At 44.0% G+C, this 16454-nt stretch overlaps 1 protein-coding gene and 1 pseudogene across 1 annotated transcript; both read left to right on the top strand.

Annotated features, from left to right (window-relative positions):
* The window catches only part of LOC123484770, a 32136-nt pseudogene extending 24045 nt beyond the window's left edge, over positions 1-8091 (top strand).
* Positions 8092-12977: 4886 nt separating this feature from the next.
* LOC123484769 (oocyte zinc finger protein XlCOF22-like) lies at positions 12978-15319 on the top strand. The gene is made up of 3 exons (XM_045215485.1): positions 12978-13138; positions 13519-13649; positions 13860-15319. Exons 1-3 carry the CDS (start codon positions 13129-13131, stop codon positions 15144-15146), a joined length of 1428 nt encoding a protein of 475 aa, XP_045071420.1. The 5' UTR covers positions 12978-13128; the 3' UTR covers positions 15147-15319.
* Positions 15320-16454: the final 1135 nt, after the last annotated feature.

Consider the following 16454-nt stretch of genomic DNA (forward strand, 5'->3'; position numbering starts at 1 on the left):
GCGGAGTTGCAATCTACTGTAGAGATAGCCTGCAGAGCTCTTTCATACGATCCAGGTCTGTGCCCAAACAGTTTGAGCTTCTACTTCTAAAAATCCACCTTTCCAGAAATAAGTATCTCACTGTTGCCGCTTGCTACAGACCCCCTCAGCCCCCAGTTGTGCCCCCATACGTGAATTGCTTGCCCCCCATCTATCCTCAGAGTTTGTACTGCTTGGTGACCTAAACTGGGATATGCTTAACACCCCGGCCGTCCTACAATCTAAACTAGATGCCCTCAATCTCACACAAATTATCAAGGAACCTACCAGGTACAACCCTAAATCCGTAAACATGGGCACCCTCATAGATATCATCCTGACTCATTTACCCTCTAAATACCCCTCTGCTGTCTTCAACCAGGATCTCAGCGATCACTGCCTCATTGCCTGCGTCCGTAATGGGTCCGCGGTCAAACGACCACCCCTCATCACTGTCAAACGCTCCCTAAAACACTTCAGCGAGCAGGCCTTTCTAATTGACCTGGCCTGGGTATCCTGGATGGATATTGACCTCATTCCGTCAGTAGAGGATGCCTGGATGTTCTTCAAAAGTGCTTTCCTCTCCATCTTAAATAAGCATGCCCCATTCAAAAAATTCAGAACTAAAGAACAGATATAGCCCCTGGTTCACCCCAGACTTGACTGCCCTTGACCAGCGCAAAAACATCCTGTGGCGTACTGCATTAGCATCAAACAGCCCCCGCGATATGCAACTTTTCAGGGAAGTCAGGAACCAATATACACAATCAGTTAGGAAAGCAAAGGCTAGCTTTTTCAAACAGAAATTTGCTTCCTGTAGCACTAACTCCAAAACGTTTTGGGACACTGTAAAGTCCATGGAGAATAAAAGCACCTCCTCCCAGCTACCCACTGCACTGAGGCTAGGAAACACGGTCACCACCGATAAATCTACGATAATCGAGAATTTCAATAAGCATTTTGCTACGGCTGGCCATGCTTTCCACCTGGCTACCCCTACCCCAGCCACCAGCTCTGTACCCTCCGCTGCAACTTGCCCATGCCCCCACCCCCCTACAAATCCCCTATAAATCAGCTGGGCTAGACAATCTGGACCCTTTCTTTCTAAAATTAGCTGCCGAAATTGTCGCAACCCCTATTACTAGCCTGTTCAACCTCTCTTTCGTATCGTCTGAGATTGGAAAGCTGCCACGGTCATCCCCCTCTTCAAAGGGGGTGACACTCTAGATCCAAACTGTTACAGACCTATATCCATCCTACCCTGCCTTTCGAAAGTATTTGAAGGCCAAGTTAACAAACAGATCACCGACCACTTCGAATCCCACCATACCTTCTCCGCTATGCAATCTGGTTTCCGAGCTGGTCATGGGTGCACCTCAGCCCCGCTCAAGGTCCTAAACAATATAATAACCGCGATTGATAAAAGACAGTACTGTGCAGCCGTCTTCATCGACTTGGCCAAGGCTTTTGACTCTGTCAATCACCGCATTCTTATTGGCAGACTAAATAGCATTGGTTTCTCTACTGACTGCCTCGCCTGGTTCACCAACTACTTTTCAGATAGAGTTCAATGTGTCAAATCGGATGGCCTGTTGTCTGGACCTCTGGCAGTCTCTATGGGGGTGCCACAGGGTTCAATTCTCAGGCCGACTCTATTCTCTGTGTATATCAATGATGTCGCTCTTGCTGCTGGTGACTCTCAGATCCACCTCTACGCAGACGACACCATTTTTTATACATCTGGCCCTTCATTGGACACTGTGTTAACAAACCTCCAAACGAGCTTCAATGTCATACAACACTCCTTCTGTGGCCTCCAATTCCTCTTAAACGCTAGTAAAACTAAATGCATGCTCTTCAATCGAACGCTGCTTGCACCCGCCCGCCCGACTTGAATCATTACTCTCGGCGGCTCTGACTTAGAATATGTGGACAACTACAAATACCTAGGTGTCTGGTTAGACCGTAAACGCTCCTTCCAGACTCACATTAAGCATCTCCAACCCAAAGTTACATCTAGAATCGGCTTCCTGTTTCGCAACAAAGCCTCCTTCACTCATGCTGCTAAACATGCCCTCGTAAAACCGACTATCCTACCGATCCTTGACTTCGGCGATGTCATTTACAAAATAGCTTCCAACACTCAACTCAGAAAATTGGATGTAGTCTATCACAGTGCCATCCGTTTTGTCACCAAAGCCCCATATACTACCCACCATTGTGACCTGTACGCTCTCGTTGGCTGGCCCTCACTACATATTCGTCGCCAAACCCACTGGCTCCAGGTCATCTATAAATCACTGCTAGGCAAATCCCAGCCTTATCTTAGCTCATTGGTCACCATAGCAAAACCCACCCGTAGTATGCGCTCCAGCAGGTATATCTCACTGGTCATCCCCAAAGCCAACACCTCCTTTGGCCGCCATTCCTTCCAGTTCTCTGCTGCAAATGACTGGAACGAACTACAAAAATCTCTGAAGCTTGAGACACTTATCTCCCTCATTAACTTTAAGCATCAGTTGTCAGAGCAGCTTACCGATCACTGCACCTGTACACAGCCCATCTGTAATTAGCCCACCCAACTACCTCATCCCCATATTGTTATTTATTTTGCTAATTTGCACCCCAGTATCTCTATTTGCACATCATCTTCTGCACATCTATCACTCCAGTGTTAATACTAAATTGTAATTATTTTGCACTATGGCCTATTTATTGCCTTACCTCCATAACTTACTACATTTGCACACACTGTATATAGATTTTCTATTTTCTATTGTGTTGACTGTACGTTTTTGTTTATTCCATATGTAACTCTGTGTTGTTGTTGTTTTTATCTCACTGCTTTGCTTTATCTTGGCCAGGTCACAGTTGTAAATGAGAACTTGTTCTCAACTGGCTTACCTGGTTAAATAAAGGTGAAATAAATAAAAAAATAAAAAAATAAGACAGATGTGGAGGTCCTGGGCTGGCGTGGTTACACATGGTCTGCGGTTGTGAGGCCGTATGAACGTACTGCCAAATTCTCTAAAACAATAATTAAATGTTAATTTCTCTACCATAAGCCGCTGTGTTGTGTGACAAAACTGCACATTTTAGAGTGGTATTTTATTGTCTCCCAGCACAAGGTGCAACTGTGTAATGATCACGCTGTTTAATCAGCTTCTTGATATGCCACACCTGTTAGGTGGATGGATTATCTTGGAAAGGGAGACATGCTCACTAACAGGGATATAAACAAATTTGTGCACAAATTTCTCTCCAATTAAGCCTTTTGTGCATATGGAACATTTCTGGGATATTTTATTTCAGCTCATGAAACATGGGACCAACACTTTACATGTTGTGTTTATATTTTGGTTCAGTATGAATGGAATAATGTCATTACATTTTTCTCTACTAATGTTAACACAGTGTCCTTGTACGAATACACATACTAGTATTACATACTCATTTCAGCGACTAGTATAATTCACTCATCTTTTCCGACTCACGTGTCCGACTCACGATAAATCAGATAAATTAACGCCTGTACCAAAATGAACGAATGGCGGGAGTCAACGCAATCACGCATTAGGTGAAACGTTCAGCGTACTAATGCTGCATTCACGTATTAGTCGGAACTAGAAAACTCGGACAATTCCGACTGGCTAACTGGTTGTAGTTAGAAACGTTCAAATAATCAGCAGGTCGGAAATTTCGTAGTTTCCTAGTGAACGCGGCATATTTTCGAAATTTCTAAAACGATGAAACTTTATTTTTTCGCATACGGTTACTGTATTGTTATTTCTAAACAAGTCTGCTTTCAGCTCGAAAGATGATGATGATCATAGGATATTTTATGTGTAACGTAATAAGCAGTACCGTATTTAAAACAACAGCGCGCATAACTTTTCCATTTAACCAAACCCTTTGAGAAACAGTATGACCCCAACAAATAAGATCCTTTCTCTTCAGTGTAAACGGAAGTGAACAGTGACTAAGAACGATTTCCCCGTTACCGTTTTTGTTATTTAAACGTTTATGAACACTGTAGAACTCCAAAATATGACTATTTTACCTGCACAGCATCACATACTTACCCAAGGTCGTGTTTAATTCGCGTTGGAGACAGGACTTGGTTGATATATGTTATCTAGGTAACGCTAGCTGGCTGCTAACTGGTTAGCTAAAAATGGCTAACGTGAACTGTATGGTTTTTCACACTCAAATAGCCTCCATCATGGAAGTACTAGCGAATGCAGCCGTGGCAGAGATCTGTAAAGTCGTAGACGACGACTATGCAGTGTTTCGTTTAGAAATAACTCAAAGCCAGAAAGAAAACAGGGCATTGCGGAGGAAACTACAGCTACTGGAACTGAAGGTGGCACGGGAGCGCGCAGAGAGGACATTGCGAGAGCGCGTCTTCGCCAGTCCCAGTAGTGTCAAGATCCTCGACCGATACAGAGGAATGGCAAGAGGTACATTTTGCAGAAGGCGGTGGCTGCGTGGCCTGTCTGTGTTCATATATAGCTCAGTGCCTGTCACCCCGTTCCGTTCTGCACATGTGTTACACAGAATTTAGCCTTAGTCCGTTTTTTGATAGTATGCAATAATTCCACAAAGACATAATATCATATTATAACCAGATTCTTGATTTACTGCATTTCCTATTATTTACTCAATGAAAACAATTTGATGCATGGACATTATACGTCAATCAATAAATAGTATGAAGTTATGAGAAGTGTTACCTTACACCCTTGCCATTTCTAGACATTGTCAATAGTGTACAATATAGCCTTGAACATTAACAGTACCTAACCACGTCTTTCCCCCAATCACTCTCTCAGGTGAAGGACATCTCACTGGAGGCCACAGGACCGTTGTGAAGCCAGCCGGAGACAATACATGGAGAGAAAACCAACCAATCAGTGTTGATGAGGGGAGTGGAACCTCAACCGAACACGTTATCGTGATAGAGGTTATTTTAATAATGTTGCATAAAAAATTACAGATACTTTGTAAATCAAATGTGGTCCGTTTTATTTCAGAAAGGCTCCCCTCATCCTTCATATGATGTGGGAGTGCCCTGCAGTTAAATGCTTCTGGGACAAAGTTCATTTCGAAGTGCATGAATGTAAATATTCAATGCATTGCATCTACTTTGTTACTTCAAGATGATAGCTCCTTGAATCTCTTAATCAATAAGAGACTGGCAGGCAGCACTGCCGCAAAAAAATAATAAAGAGAAGAAAAAAAATATATATATATATATATACATACAGTACCAGTCAAAAGTTTGGACACACCTACTCATTCAAGGCTTTTTCTTTATTTTTACTATTTTCTACATTGTATAATAATAGTGAATATATCAAAGCTATGAAATAACACATATGGAATCATGTAGTAACCAAAAAAGTGTTAAACAAATCAAAATATAGATAGAGATTTTTCAAATAGCCACCCTTTGCCTTGATGACAGCTTTGCACACTCTTGGCAGGCATTCTCTCAACCAGCTTTCTCTGGAATTCTTTTCGAACAGTCTTGAAGGAGTTCCCACATATGCTGAGCACTTGTTGGCTGCTTTTCCTTCACTCTGCCGTCCGACTCATCTCAAACCATCTCAATTGGTTTGAGGTCGGGGAATTGTGGAGGCCAGGTCATCTGATGCAGCACTCCATCACTTTCCTTCTTGGTCAAATAGAGGATTAGAAAGCACACGCACTGCAGCCTCAACTAGCCTAACTAGCTAACGTTAGCGGGCTAACTAGCTTCTCCTGGTTTGATGCAGTCAATACAGGTACAACGTAATCATATTGGATAATAAATAACCTAGCTATGGCAGCTAGCGGCAGGTAACCTAGCGGTTAAGAGCATATGGCCGGTAACCGAAAGTTTGCTGATTTGAATCCCCGAGCCGACTTGCTGAAAAATCTGTCTGTGTCCTTGAACAAGGCACTCAACCCTAATTGCTCCAGGGTCGTCGTCAATAATGGCTGATCCCTGGCCGTGACCTGCAAAAAAACAAATGTCCAATTCACATTTGTATAATACACACGTGTACATGTGTGAAATAGGACAAATGGAAGCACCCACCTAATTATTATTATTATTATATTGGTCTACTATAGTATAGTGTGAGTCTGCTTTGTTGGTTGCTCTCCCTCACTGCTCCCCTTGTCACTCCCCCTCTCTGCTCCCCTTATCACTCCCCCATCTGCTCCCCTTGTCACTCCCCCTCTCTGCTCCCCTTGTCATTCCCCCATCTGCTCCCCTTGTCACTCCCCCATCTGCTCCCCTTGTCACTGTAGCTTAAAAAATGAATGCTGCTTCCCTCACTCGGATCGGACCGGGTCTGGTTCCGACCAGGTCTATACAGAACTGGTCTAGTTGTCCGCGGGTCCGTTCGGATGGGTCTCTATATTTAAAAAATGTATTTATGCATATCGGGTCTGAGTGGGAAAGCCCCAGGTCCATTTCGGAACGGGGTCCAACTTTATGGACCCATGAAGACCTCTGAATGGGCTGGGGAGTTGGGGGTGAAGGCCCACCTCTTATGTTACTCTTTTCTTTACATTCCAATTTTATTATTACGAAATTCTGTGTGATCAATATGATCATTTCTTTGTATGTATTTCTTTGGCAGCCTATGGATAAACTGTGTAATTTGAAATTAATATTGTAGAAAGGCTCCCCTCAGCTATTCACTTGCTTACATGTACATCCTAATTTATCTGCCATAGGGGATGTGAGACTTCCCTACGACATTGTTATCCAATTCTACTCATGTACCGTTAATAACCTCCACTCTTCTTGTGTCAGTCTGCAGATGCAGAGGCTGCATGTCCTGGGGTCAAGCAGGAGAAGACTGAAGGAGAGGAGGAACCATGGCACAGTGGAGACATCCAGAGAGCAGCTGGAGCGCCCCCTGTAGCCATGGAGGACCCCACCACCGCCCCAGTGCAGCCCAGGACCCGACGCAGCATCACGGAGGTCAGTGGAACGCCGAACGCCGTCCTCAAGTCAGAGACAGACACCAAGACTTTAATGGGGCTGGGCTGTCCTGCTCCCCGCCCAGACTATTTCCATTACGGTAACCCGAGGACGGTTCTGTCCCATCAGGACTCAGGTGACGCGTTACAGACTGTCAATGATCCATCGTGTTCATACGCTACAGAGACAGAGATGATACCTGGTGACATGCCTGTGGGCTTAGATACACAGACTAATCCAATGAGAGGGGACTGGAACCAGTACAGTAGTAGTGTATACTCTGAAGGTTGCCTAGATAAGAAAGGGGAGGTTATAGTGGTAGATGAGATGACTGTGAAAGTGGAGGGCGACGCTCCTGTGACATGGAATGCAGACGAGACTCACTTAGGAGAAGGACACTCGCAGGGCAACTCCAGTGACTTCTTAGACTACAGGGAAAGCTTAGAGACTAATCTAAATGTCGCAACCCACTCCCCTTTACACCCAGTGTCCATGTCGATGGCACCTTCCGATTCACAAGGCTGCATCCTTTTCGATCAGGTATTGAACTCAAATGACCAAAGGGCCAAGGCGTGGGCAGAGGGAGCAACAACGGACGGTAAAGAGAAGCAGTTCTTCTGCATGTTCTGTAACAAAGGCTTCAGCTGCCCCCCAGAAGGTGGAGATCCACCAGAGGGTCCACACAGGGGTGAAACCCTTCATCTGTACCCAGTGTCACATGCGCTTCGCCCATGCTGGCAACCTGAAGAGGCACCAGCGGTTCCACACAGGGGTGAAACCCTTCAGCTGTACCCAGTGTCACATGCGCTTCACCCAGGCTGGTGACCTGAAGAGGCACGAAAGGGTCCACACAGGGGAGAAACCCTACAGCTGTCCCCAGTGTGAGAAGAGATTCTCTCGCCAGGACCAGCTGAAGTTGCACCTGAAGGTCCACACGGGAGAGAGGCCGTTTGCCTGTACGCACTGCAGGAAGAGGTTCTCAGAGAGGAGCTACCTCAGGATACACCAGCAGAAACACCATTCCACTTCATAACATTGAAAGTAACCATTCCACTCGATAGCTTCTGATGTTAGATCAAACCCTGCATTAAAGACTAAGATTAATGTTCATTGTTGTCAGCAGAAAATATCCACAAATTCATTTGGAATAACGACAGTAACAGATTTCAGTGTTGAATATTCTTGGGTGGAATATTGCATCCAGACATTGTGGGATATATAAGGCATAAATAAGCCTAAAAAGTCTGTTACATATTGTGTTTGTACTGTGTAGGCTATATGATGTTCACACATTTTCCCAAGACACTTTTAATGAGAAAATTAAAATTACGTTCATCAAGTTCATGCAGATTTGTAGTTGAGACGTGTATGTGTGGTTTTCATATGGTGTATTTAAAACTTGTTTATGTTTAATAAACACAAAATGGGACTTTTCATTCTAAGACTTTCATTGAGACTCTCTTTAGTCTACATCACATCTGATCTCACCCTATTCTGCATTCACCCAACAACACGTTATAACCATTATACACGTACTAAATATACCTACACATACCCACACACTAACAAACACCTACTGTACATGTCACAATAGTTTAGTCAGGATTGTCTGATGATGACTTTTGACTTATCATAGCTGACTCGGATGTAGTGGGGATGGGTAAACACTCCATGTTGAAAGTGTGTTTATTATCTGTGTGTGTGTAACATCGCTCTCTTCCAGGAGGAGGAGGGTCCAGAGGTGCTGCTGGTGAACGTGGAGGGGTGTGAGGAGGGTCTGGGGAACCCCTGAGGGGACCATGGTCATGGAGGACAACCAGACTACACCTCCTCCTGAACCCACAGAGGAACCAGCTGAGCAGCACAGGACCACACACAGTCTCACTGAGGTGAGCCAACTGTAAACTACTGTCTGCATAGTATTAGGTCAGGGCCCGTATCCACAAAGCCTCTCAGAGTAGGAGTGCTGAACTAGGATCAGTTTAGCCTTTTAGATCATAATGAATAAGACTATATAGACAGGTGGGGACCTGACCCTAGATCAGCACTTCTACTCTGAGATGCTTTGTGGATACGGGCCCAGGTCTTGATTTAATTTAGTCTTAAATGAAATGGGTTTCCATTGCATGTTCAACTCTACTGATGATTTTGTCACAACAAATGTTGCGTTATAGCGAATGTCCCCACTGTGGTCTTGGCTCATGAACTCTAGCCAACAGCTCGCAAATACAGTGCGGGGAGGCTATCTACATGATGAGATTATTATGGATAAGATTATTTTTATTTGTCAAACAGCAGCCAAGCGTCGATCATCATTTCACCAGAATAAGATCTTCGATATTTAATTGAAAGGAGCATCAAGCTCATCACTGTCCACTTTCACCACCTTGTGAAGTTCATCATAACTTATTTCATCTGTAGCCAATAAACTTCATGCTTTCTCGAGTCGTAGTGAGAATGCCACACAACATATCATGTTTATCGTGTTCTCCAAGTTTACTTTGATATTATGGTTATTATATCAATATTTGGGGTTCCACCACCATTTCTCGCATAATTAATTTTGACAACACAAAAATATCCCACCTTGTCTAGCCTATTTTGTTATGTCGACATTTGGAAAGTTTACTGACAAATTTGCTGTTTCCATCAGGCCTGTCTTGACATTTATTATCCGACGTACTTTGCTCGCATAGCAAGGTTGGATGGAAACCTGGTTACACACGCAAAATTGGCTCTATTCCAACTGATGTACGTCACCATATCACTGTGTTCATCAATGCAATAACGACCAAAACATGCTCAAGCCAAGTCCCTCTTAACTGTTTCAGTTATGAAAAATCCCAGAGCTCACAAGCTTATCTATCATCTATGGTATGGGATCTTTACAAACAGTCCATGACCTCAAGCTGTTTTCAGTAAATGGCCTGAAGGCTTCAGGTCTTGTGATGACTGGGGTGAAATATTAAACATGAACCAAAGTGAACCTGTACTTCATGTTCCAGACTGACTGGTCTCTACAAACTGAGGAGTGTATGTCCTTTTAACGACTGTTTAGGAGGGTAATTGTTGCAAGAGATGTAGACCCGGACACTGTCCAAAAAGAGGAATAAATCCAAAACTGAGGCTTAAATGCAAAAAACATCATGGTGCAGAATTAAAAGGTGTAAACTAGATGATTCGGCATCAAGCCATCATCAGTGTAAATCAGGGGTGTCAAACTCATTCCATTGGGGGCCTAGTGCCATCAATTTCAACTCTGGACCTCGAAGCAAGTTCCACTGCATTTTTTCATTGATCCCCTCTAATCAGAGACTGATTTAGACCTGGGACACCAGGTGGGTGCAATGAATGAGCAGGCTCCGGACCTCGTAGGCTACCCATGGTCTAGTGAATGCTGGTTTTTGTTTTTTCCTTTACATTAGGTGTGGGGAGTTCCTTACTAATTAGTGACCTTAATTCATCGTTCAAGTACAAGGGAGGAGCAAAAACCTGCAATCACTCGGCCCTCCGTTGAATAAGTTTGACACGCAACGTAAATGATCGGCACACACACCTGGCTTCTATTTCAAGGATAATTGCATACGTCAAATGATCAAGAAAGAAAATACATAAAATCTATAAATCAGTACCTAATACAATAGAATGCATGATCTACTACATTGTATACATAAGCAGACAGAAATATAATCAATTATTGCTTTTACATATACCATGACAACATTTCCTCTGAATAAATAACATAGGATTGTAGAAAAACAGAATATAGAGGAGGGCGATTGAAAGAAAACACTAGATGGGGGTATCAAGCATCAGTAAAACTTACAGAAAACACTTAAATAACAATTCTTCATTCATGCCTGATAGGTGGAGAGTTTTCAGATAGAACATCCACCTGCACTCTGTCTGGAGAACACTAAGTTCAAGATGACCACCCCTATGTGAACGTTTTATCTGCTGTACAGCACAGGAGGACATGGAGGAGACAGGGTGACCGGCCTTTGAGAAATGACATGCAATTGGGGATTTAGGGTCATTTCTCCTTACAGCACTCCTGTATTCTATAATATGTGTAATCTGTTTACTGCTTTTGCCCATGTATTGCTTATTGCATGGGCAAGAGAAAAGGTAAATGACGTTAGAAGGGCTGCATGTGAGGAACTGTTTCATAGTGTATTGTTTACCAGTGGCATAGCTACTGAATTCGCTCACTTTTATACAGGAGTCCCTACATGCACACCTACGGCAGGGGTAGAAACTGGTAACCTCGTCAAGTCGTCCGTTATTTATTTTTGGGGGGGACATAAGTGTCAGCCCGAACAATGAAGTCCCTGATATTCCTGGCCCTGTAGTGAGAAGAGAGAAAATCTTTTGGCAAACAGGATCAGCCATGAGGACATTTCAATGTTACTTAATGTTTCCCTTGATGTGATGTCATCCCTCAAAGGATAATATGTAGTGGTAAAGACGCATTAATGTTTATTTTATTTTGTATAATCTTAAAACAAATATAAATATATATATATTATTTTTTTTTAAACATTTTTATCTCTTCTGGTTGAGGTCTCATCAAGGTTATGTACTCTACTGAGAGCATCATCAAACCATTCTTTAGGGTATGGACGGGCCTCAAGCTGTCGACATTTTCATAACCTAACTGTTTTACTAGTACGACTGCACTTCAGTCTAAGCAATTGTGTGTACGGTAATCCCTTCTTCAGAAATGTGGGATGCGCACTAGAGGCATGTAGAAAAAGAGTTCAGACGGCCTCCTATAATTTCTAGGAAGGTAATGAACCACACACTCATCATTAACTTGACATTTGAAACAGGCTTGTGTAAATACCAGTTTTTAGAGAGACAGTAAACCTAGGCTAGAACAAGGACAGTTGAATATTTACCTTACTGAGGTGATGTAGATGGAATAAAGTCATTATATTATCTTCTACTCTATTCTTGCTAACACACTGTTCTTTCTAGACAAGTCTGCTCTCAGCTTTAAATATACTGATCATAGGAGATTTGATGTGTAATATAATAAGCAGTACCGTATTTCAAAGAACAGTGTGCATAACTTTTTCATTTAACCACATCCTTTGAGCTATGACACCAACCAATAAGATCCTTTCTCTTCAGTAAAGCAGAGACCAAGGGATTAATAAGAACAGTGGTAAAAAAATAATATGATAAGAGTTGTGGAACAGGAAGGGAAGACACCTGTATAAGATCCAGGAAAAGGTTGGGGCAGGGAGGTCCTCAGGTCAAGAGAGAAGGGAGGAAAACGTAATCACAAGGCTGAGACTCATAAGGCTCAACAGCACTTTGAAATTAGTAGGGAAACATCCAACTGGGAAGTTAGATCACTGCCAGGGGGAGATGGAGACAGTGGAACACATTCTATTTCAGTGCCAGCGATATAGAAAGGGACAGTTTCTTATTAGGATTAAGGAATAATGGTATTGAGGAGCCAGGTTTAATTGAACTGTTAAGAAAACCTTAAGGTGATATTGTATTTAATTGTATATTCCGTTTCCTTAGGGAGAAGGGTTTTAATTGGGTAGGGTTAAACTTTAGACCTTCCCTGTCTCTGGTCCACTCTCCAGTCCATTTGGTGGCGGAAATGCATCACTAAAGTTGGTTGCCAACCGCCATTTAGGAACCACTGAAGAAGAAGCGTAAACGGAAGTGAATAGGGACAATTTCCACGTTATCGTTTTTGTTGTTATTTAGACGTTTATTAACACCCTGGAATTCAAAATGCCTCATTGAACTGCACAGCATCACCTACTTAACCCATATAGTGTTTAATTCGCGTTTGAGACAGGACTTGGTTGATAGATGGTATCTAGGCAACGCGGACGTTAACTAGATAGCTGCTAACAATGGCTAACTGTATTGCTTTTCACACTCAAATAGCCTCCATTATGGAGGTGCTAGCGAATGCAGCCGTGGCAGAAGTCTGTAAACTCGTAGACGACGACTACGCAGTGTTTCGTTTGGAAATAACTCAAAGCCAGAAAGAAAACAGGGCATTGCGGAGGAAACTACAGCTACTGGAACTTAAAGTGGCACGGGACCGCGTCCTCACCAGTCGTCCCAGTAGTGTCAAGATCCTCGACCGATACAGAGGAATGGCAAGAGGTACATTTTGCGGAGGCTGCGGGCATATCTCCCCGTTCACATCTGCGCATGTGTAACTTTAGATCCCTTAACCGGAATTGGGTCTTGATCATTATTTGGATAGTAGGCAATAACTCGGATTACTTAGCTAACTTGCAGAAATACACTATCATATTCTAACAAGATTCTTGATTTACTGCATTTCCTATTATTTACTCATTGATTATGTTCTATGCATTATATTGTTTTCAATCTATAAATAGTATATCAAGAATTTATGCAAAGTGTTACCTTACATCCTTGCCAATTCTAGACAGTGTCAAAACTGTCGATAGTGTACAATATACAGTTGAGCATTGACAGTAGCTAACCAGTACCTCTTTTACCCAAATCACTCTCAGGTGAAGGACATCTCACTGGAGGCTACAGGAGCTTTGTGAAGCCAGCGGGTCACAATACATGGAAAGATGACCAACCAATCACTGTTGATGAGGGGAGTGGAACCTCAACCCAGCACGCTATTGTGATAGAGGTTAGTGTAATAGTGTTGCATTAAAAATTACAGTTACTTTGTAAATAAAATGTGTCCCATTTATTTCAGAAAGGCTCCCCTCAGCTATTCACTTGATTACATGTACCTCCTCATTTATCTGTCATAGGGGGAGCTTGTGAGACTTCCCTACGACATTGTTATCCAATTCTACTCATGTACCGGTATTAACCTCCCCTCGTCTTATGTCAGTCTGCAGATGCTGCAGGTTCTGGGGTCATGCAGGAGAGGTCTGTAGGAGAGGAGGACCCAAGACACAGCAGAGACATCCAGACTGGAGCGGCTGGAGAGCACCTTGTAGCCACCGAGGACTTCGCCACCACTGCTGCGCCCCAGGCCTGGACCCAACGCAGCATCACAGAGGTCAGTGGAATGCCGAAGGCCGTCCTCAAGTCAGAGATGGACACCGAGATATTAACTGTAACACAAAGGCTCTTACACACAGGATCTGATCACAGATCAGACCCAGAGAGACTGGGGCTGGGGAGACTGATCTGTCCTCCTGCTCCTGGCTCAGAGTATTTACCGGTATTTCACCAGAGCCAGAAGACCGTTCATTCCCGTGGTGATGGTGACGTGTTAGACACTGATGTTGATGATCCATCTTGTTCTTACACTACAGAGATGGACCCTGGCAACATGCCCTTGGGTTTAGAGACACAGACTGATCTGTCAAGAGGAGACTGGAACCGGTACAGTAGCAGTGTATACTCTGAAGGGTGCCTAGATAAGAAAGGGGCGGTTATAGTGGTAGATGAGGTGACTGTAAAAGTGGAGGGCGACGCTTCTCCCACATGGAATGCAGATAGTCACCTAGGAGACGGACACTCACAGGGCAGAAATATCTTAGATTACAGGGGAAGCTTAGAGACAAATCTAAATGTTGCCACCCACTCTCCTTTACACGCGTTCAGGGATCGCGATCCAGTGTCCACGTCGATGGCACCTTCCGCATCACCCAGCCATGTCCTTTTCGATCAGGAATTGAACTCAAACACCAGGGCTAGAGCCCAAGCTCAGGGACGGGGAACCACATCAGGCAATAGTAAAGAAAAACGGTTCCTCTGCATGTTCTGTAACAAAGGATTCAGCTGCCGCCAGAAGCTGGAGATCCACCAGAGGGTCCACACAGGGTTGAAACCCTTCAGCTGTACCCAGTGTCATATGCACTTTTCCGTGGCTGGCAACCTGAAGAGGCACCAGAGGGTCCACACAGGGGTGAAACCCTTCAGCTGTACTCATTGTCAAATGCACTTCGCCCAGGCTGGTGACCTGAAGAGGCACCAGAGGGTCCACACAGGGGAGAAACCCTACAGTTGCCCCCAGTGTGAGAAGACGTTCTCACGCCAGCACCAGCTGAAGATGCACCTGAAGGTCCACACGGGAGAGCGGCCGTTCGCTTGTACACACTGCAGGAAGAGGTTCTCAGAGAGGAACAACCTCAGGATACACCAGCAGAAAAACCATTCCATTCAATAACTTCTGACATTTATATCAAACCATGCAAGACAAAGATTCAAATGTTCATTGTTGTCAGCCAAAAATACCCACAGATGCATTTGGAATAACAAGAGTAATACATGTTTTTGCAGCATTGAAGGTCCCCAAGGACACAGTGGCCTCCATCATTCTTAAATAGAAGACGTTTAAAACCACCAAGACTCTTCATAGAGCTGGCCGCCTGGCCAAACTGAGCAATCGGGGGAGAAGGGCCTTGGTCAGGGAGGTGACCAAGAACCCGATGGTCACTCTGACAGAGCTCTAGAGTTCCTCTGTGGAGATGGGAGAACCTTCCAGAAGGACAACCATCTCTGTAGCACTCCACCAATCAGGCCTTTATGGTAGAGTGGCCAGACTGAAGCCACTCTTCAGTAAAAGGCACATGACAGTCCACTTGGAGTTTGCCAAAAGGCACCTAAAGGACTCTGACCATGAGAAACATTCTCTGGTCTGATGAAACCAAGATGGCCTATCCAAGCTCACGTGGAAACTGGCACCACCCACGGGAAGAGGGGTGGCAGCATCATGGTGGGGATGCAGGAGGGACTGGGAGACTAGTCAGGATCGGAGATGAACGGAGAAGGAGAGATCCTTGATGAAAACCTGCTCAGGGCCTCAGACTGGGCCGATGGTTCACCTTCCAACAGGACAACGACCATAAGCACACAGCCAAGACAACACAGGAGTGGCTTAGGGAATGTCCTTGAGTGGCCCAGCCAGAGCCCGGACTTGAACCCGATCGAACATCTCTGGAAAGACCTGAAAATAGCTGTGCAGCGTCGCTCCCCATCCAACCTGACAGAGCTTGAGAGGATCTTCAGAGCAGAATGGGAGAAACTCCCCAAATACAGGTGTGACAAGCTTGTAGCGTCATACCCAAGAAGACTCGAGGCTGTAATCGCTGCCAAAGGTGCTTCAACAATGTACTGAGTAAAGGGTCTGAATACTTATGTAAATGTGATATTTCCGGCGGGGATTGTGGGGATGAGAGGCGATTCAATCCATTTTAGAATAAGGCTGTAACGTAACAAAGTGGAAAAAGTGAAGGTCTGAATACTTTCTGAATGCACTGTAAGCTTAAAGTCTGTTACATAGTGTTTGTACTGTGTAGGCTATATGATGTTCACATGCCTATTTCATTACTTCCATGCAACTGTTGAATGTTTTTCCCAAGACACTTTTAATGAGAAAATGTAATGCAGTTCAAATTCATGCAGATATGTTGTGTATGTGTGGTTTTCACATGGTGTATTTAAAACGTGTTTGTTTAATAAACACAAAATGGGA

Source organism: Coregonus clupeaformis, unplaced genomic scaffold (assembly GCF_020615455.1).
Source record: "Coregonus clupeaformis isolate EN_2021a unplaced genomic scaffold, ASM2061545v1 scaf0456, whole genome shotgun sequence".
NCBI classification, from domain to species: domain Eukaryota; kingdom Metazoa; phylum Chordata; class Actinopteri; order Salmoniformes; family Salmonidae; genus Coregonus; species Coregonus clupeaformis.

Excerpts from the sequence above, each read along its gene's own strand:
- LOC123484769 (XM_045215485.1), top strand. Across the intron at positions 13,650-13,859 it reads AGCACGCTATTGTGATAGAG|TCTGCAGATGCTGCAGGTTC; the intron begins GTTAGTGTAATA and ends GTCTTATGTCAG.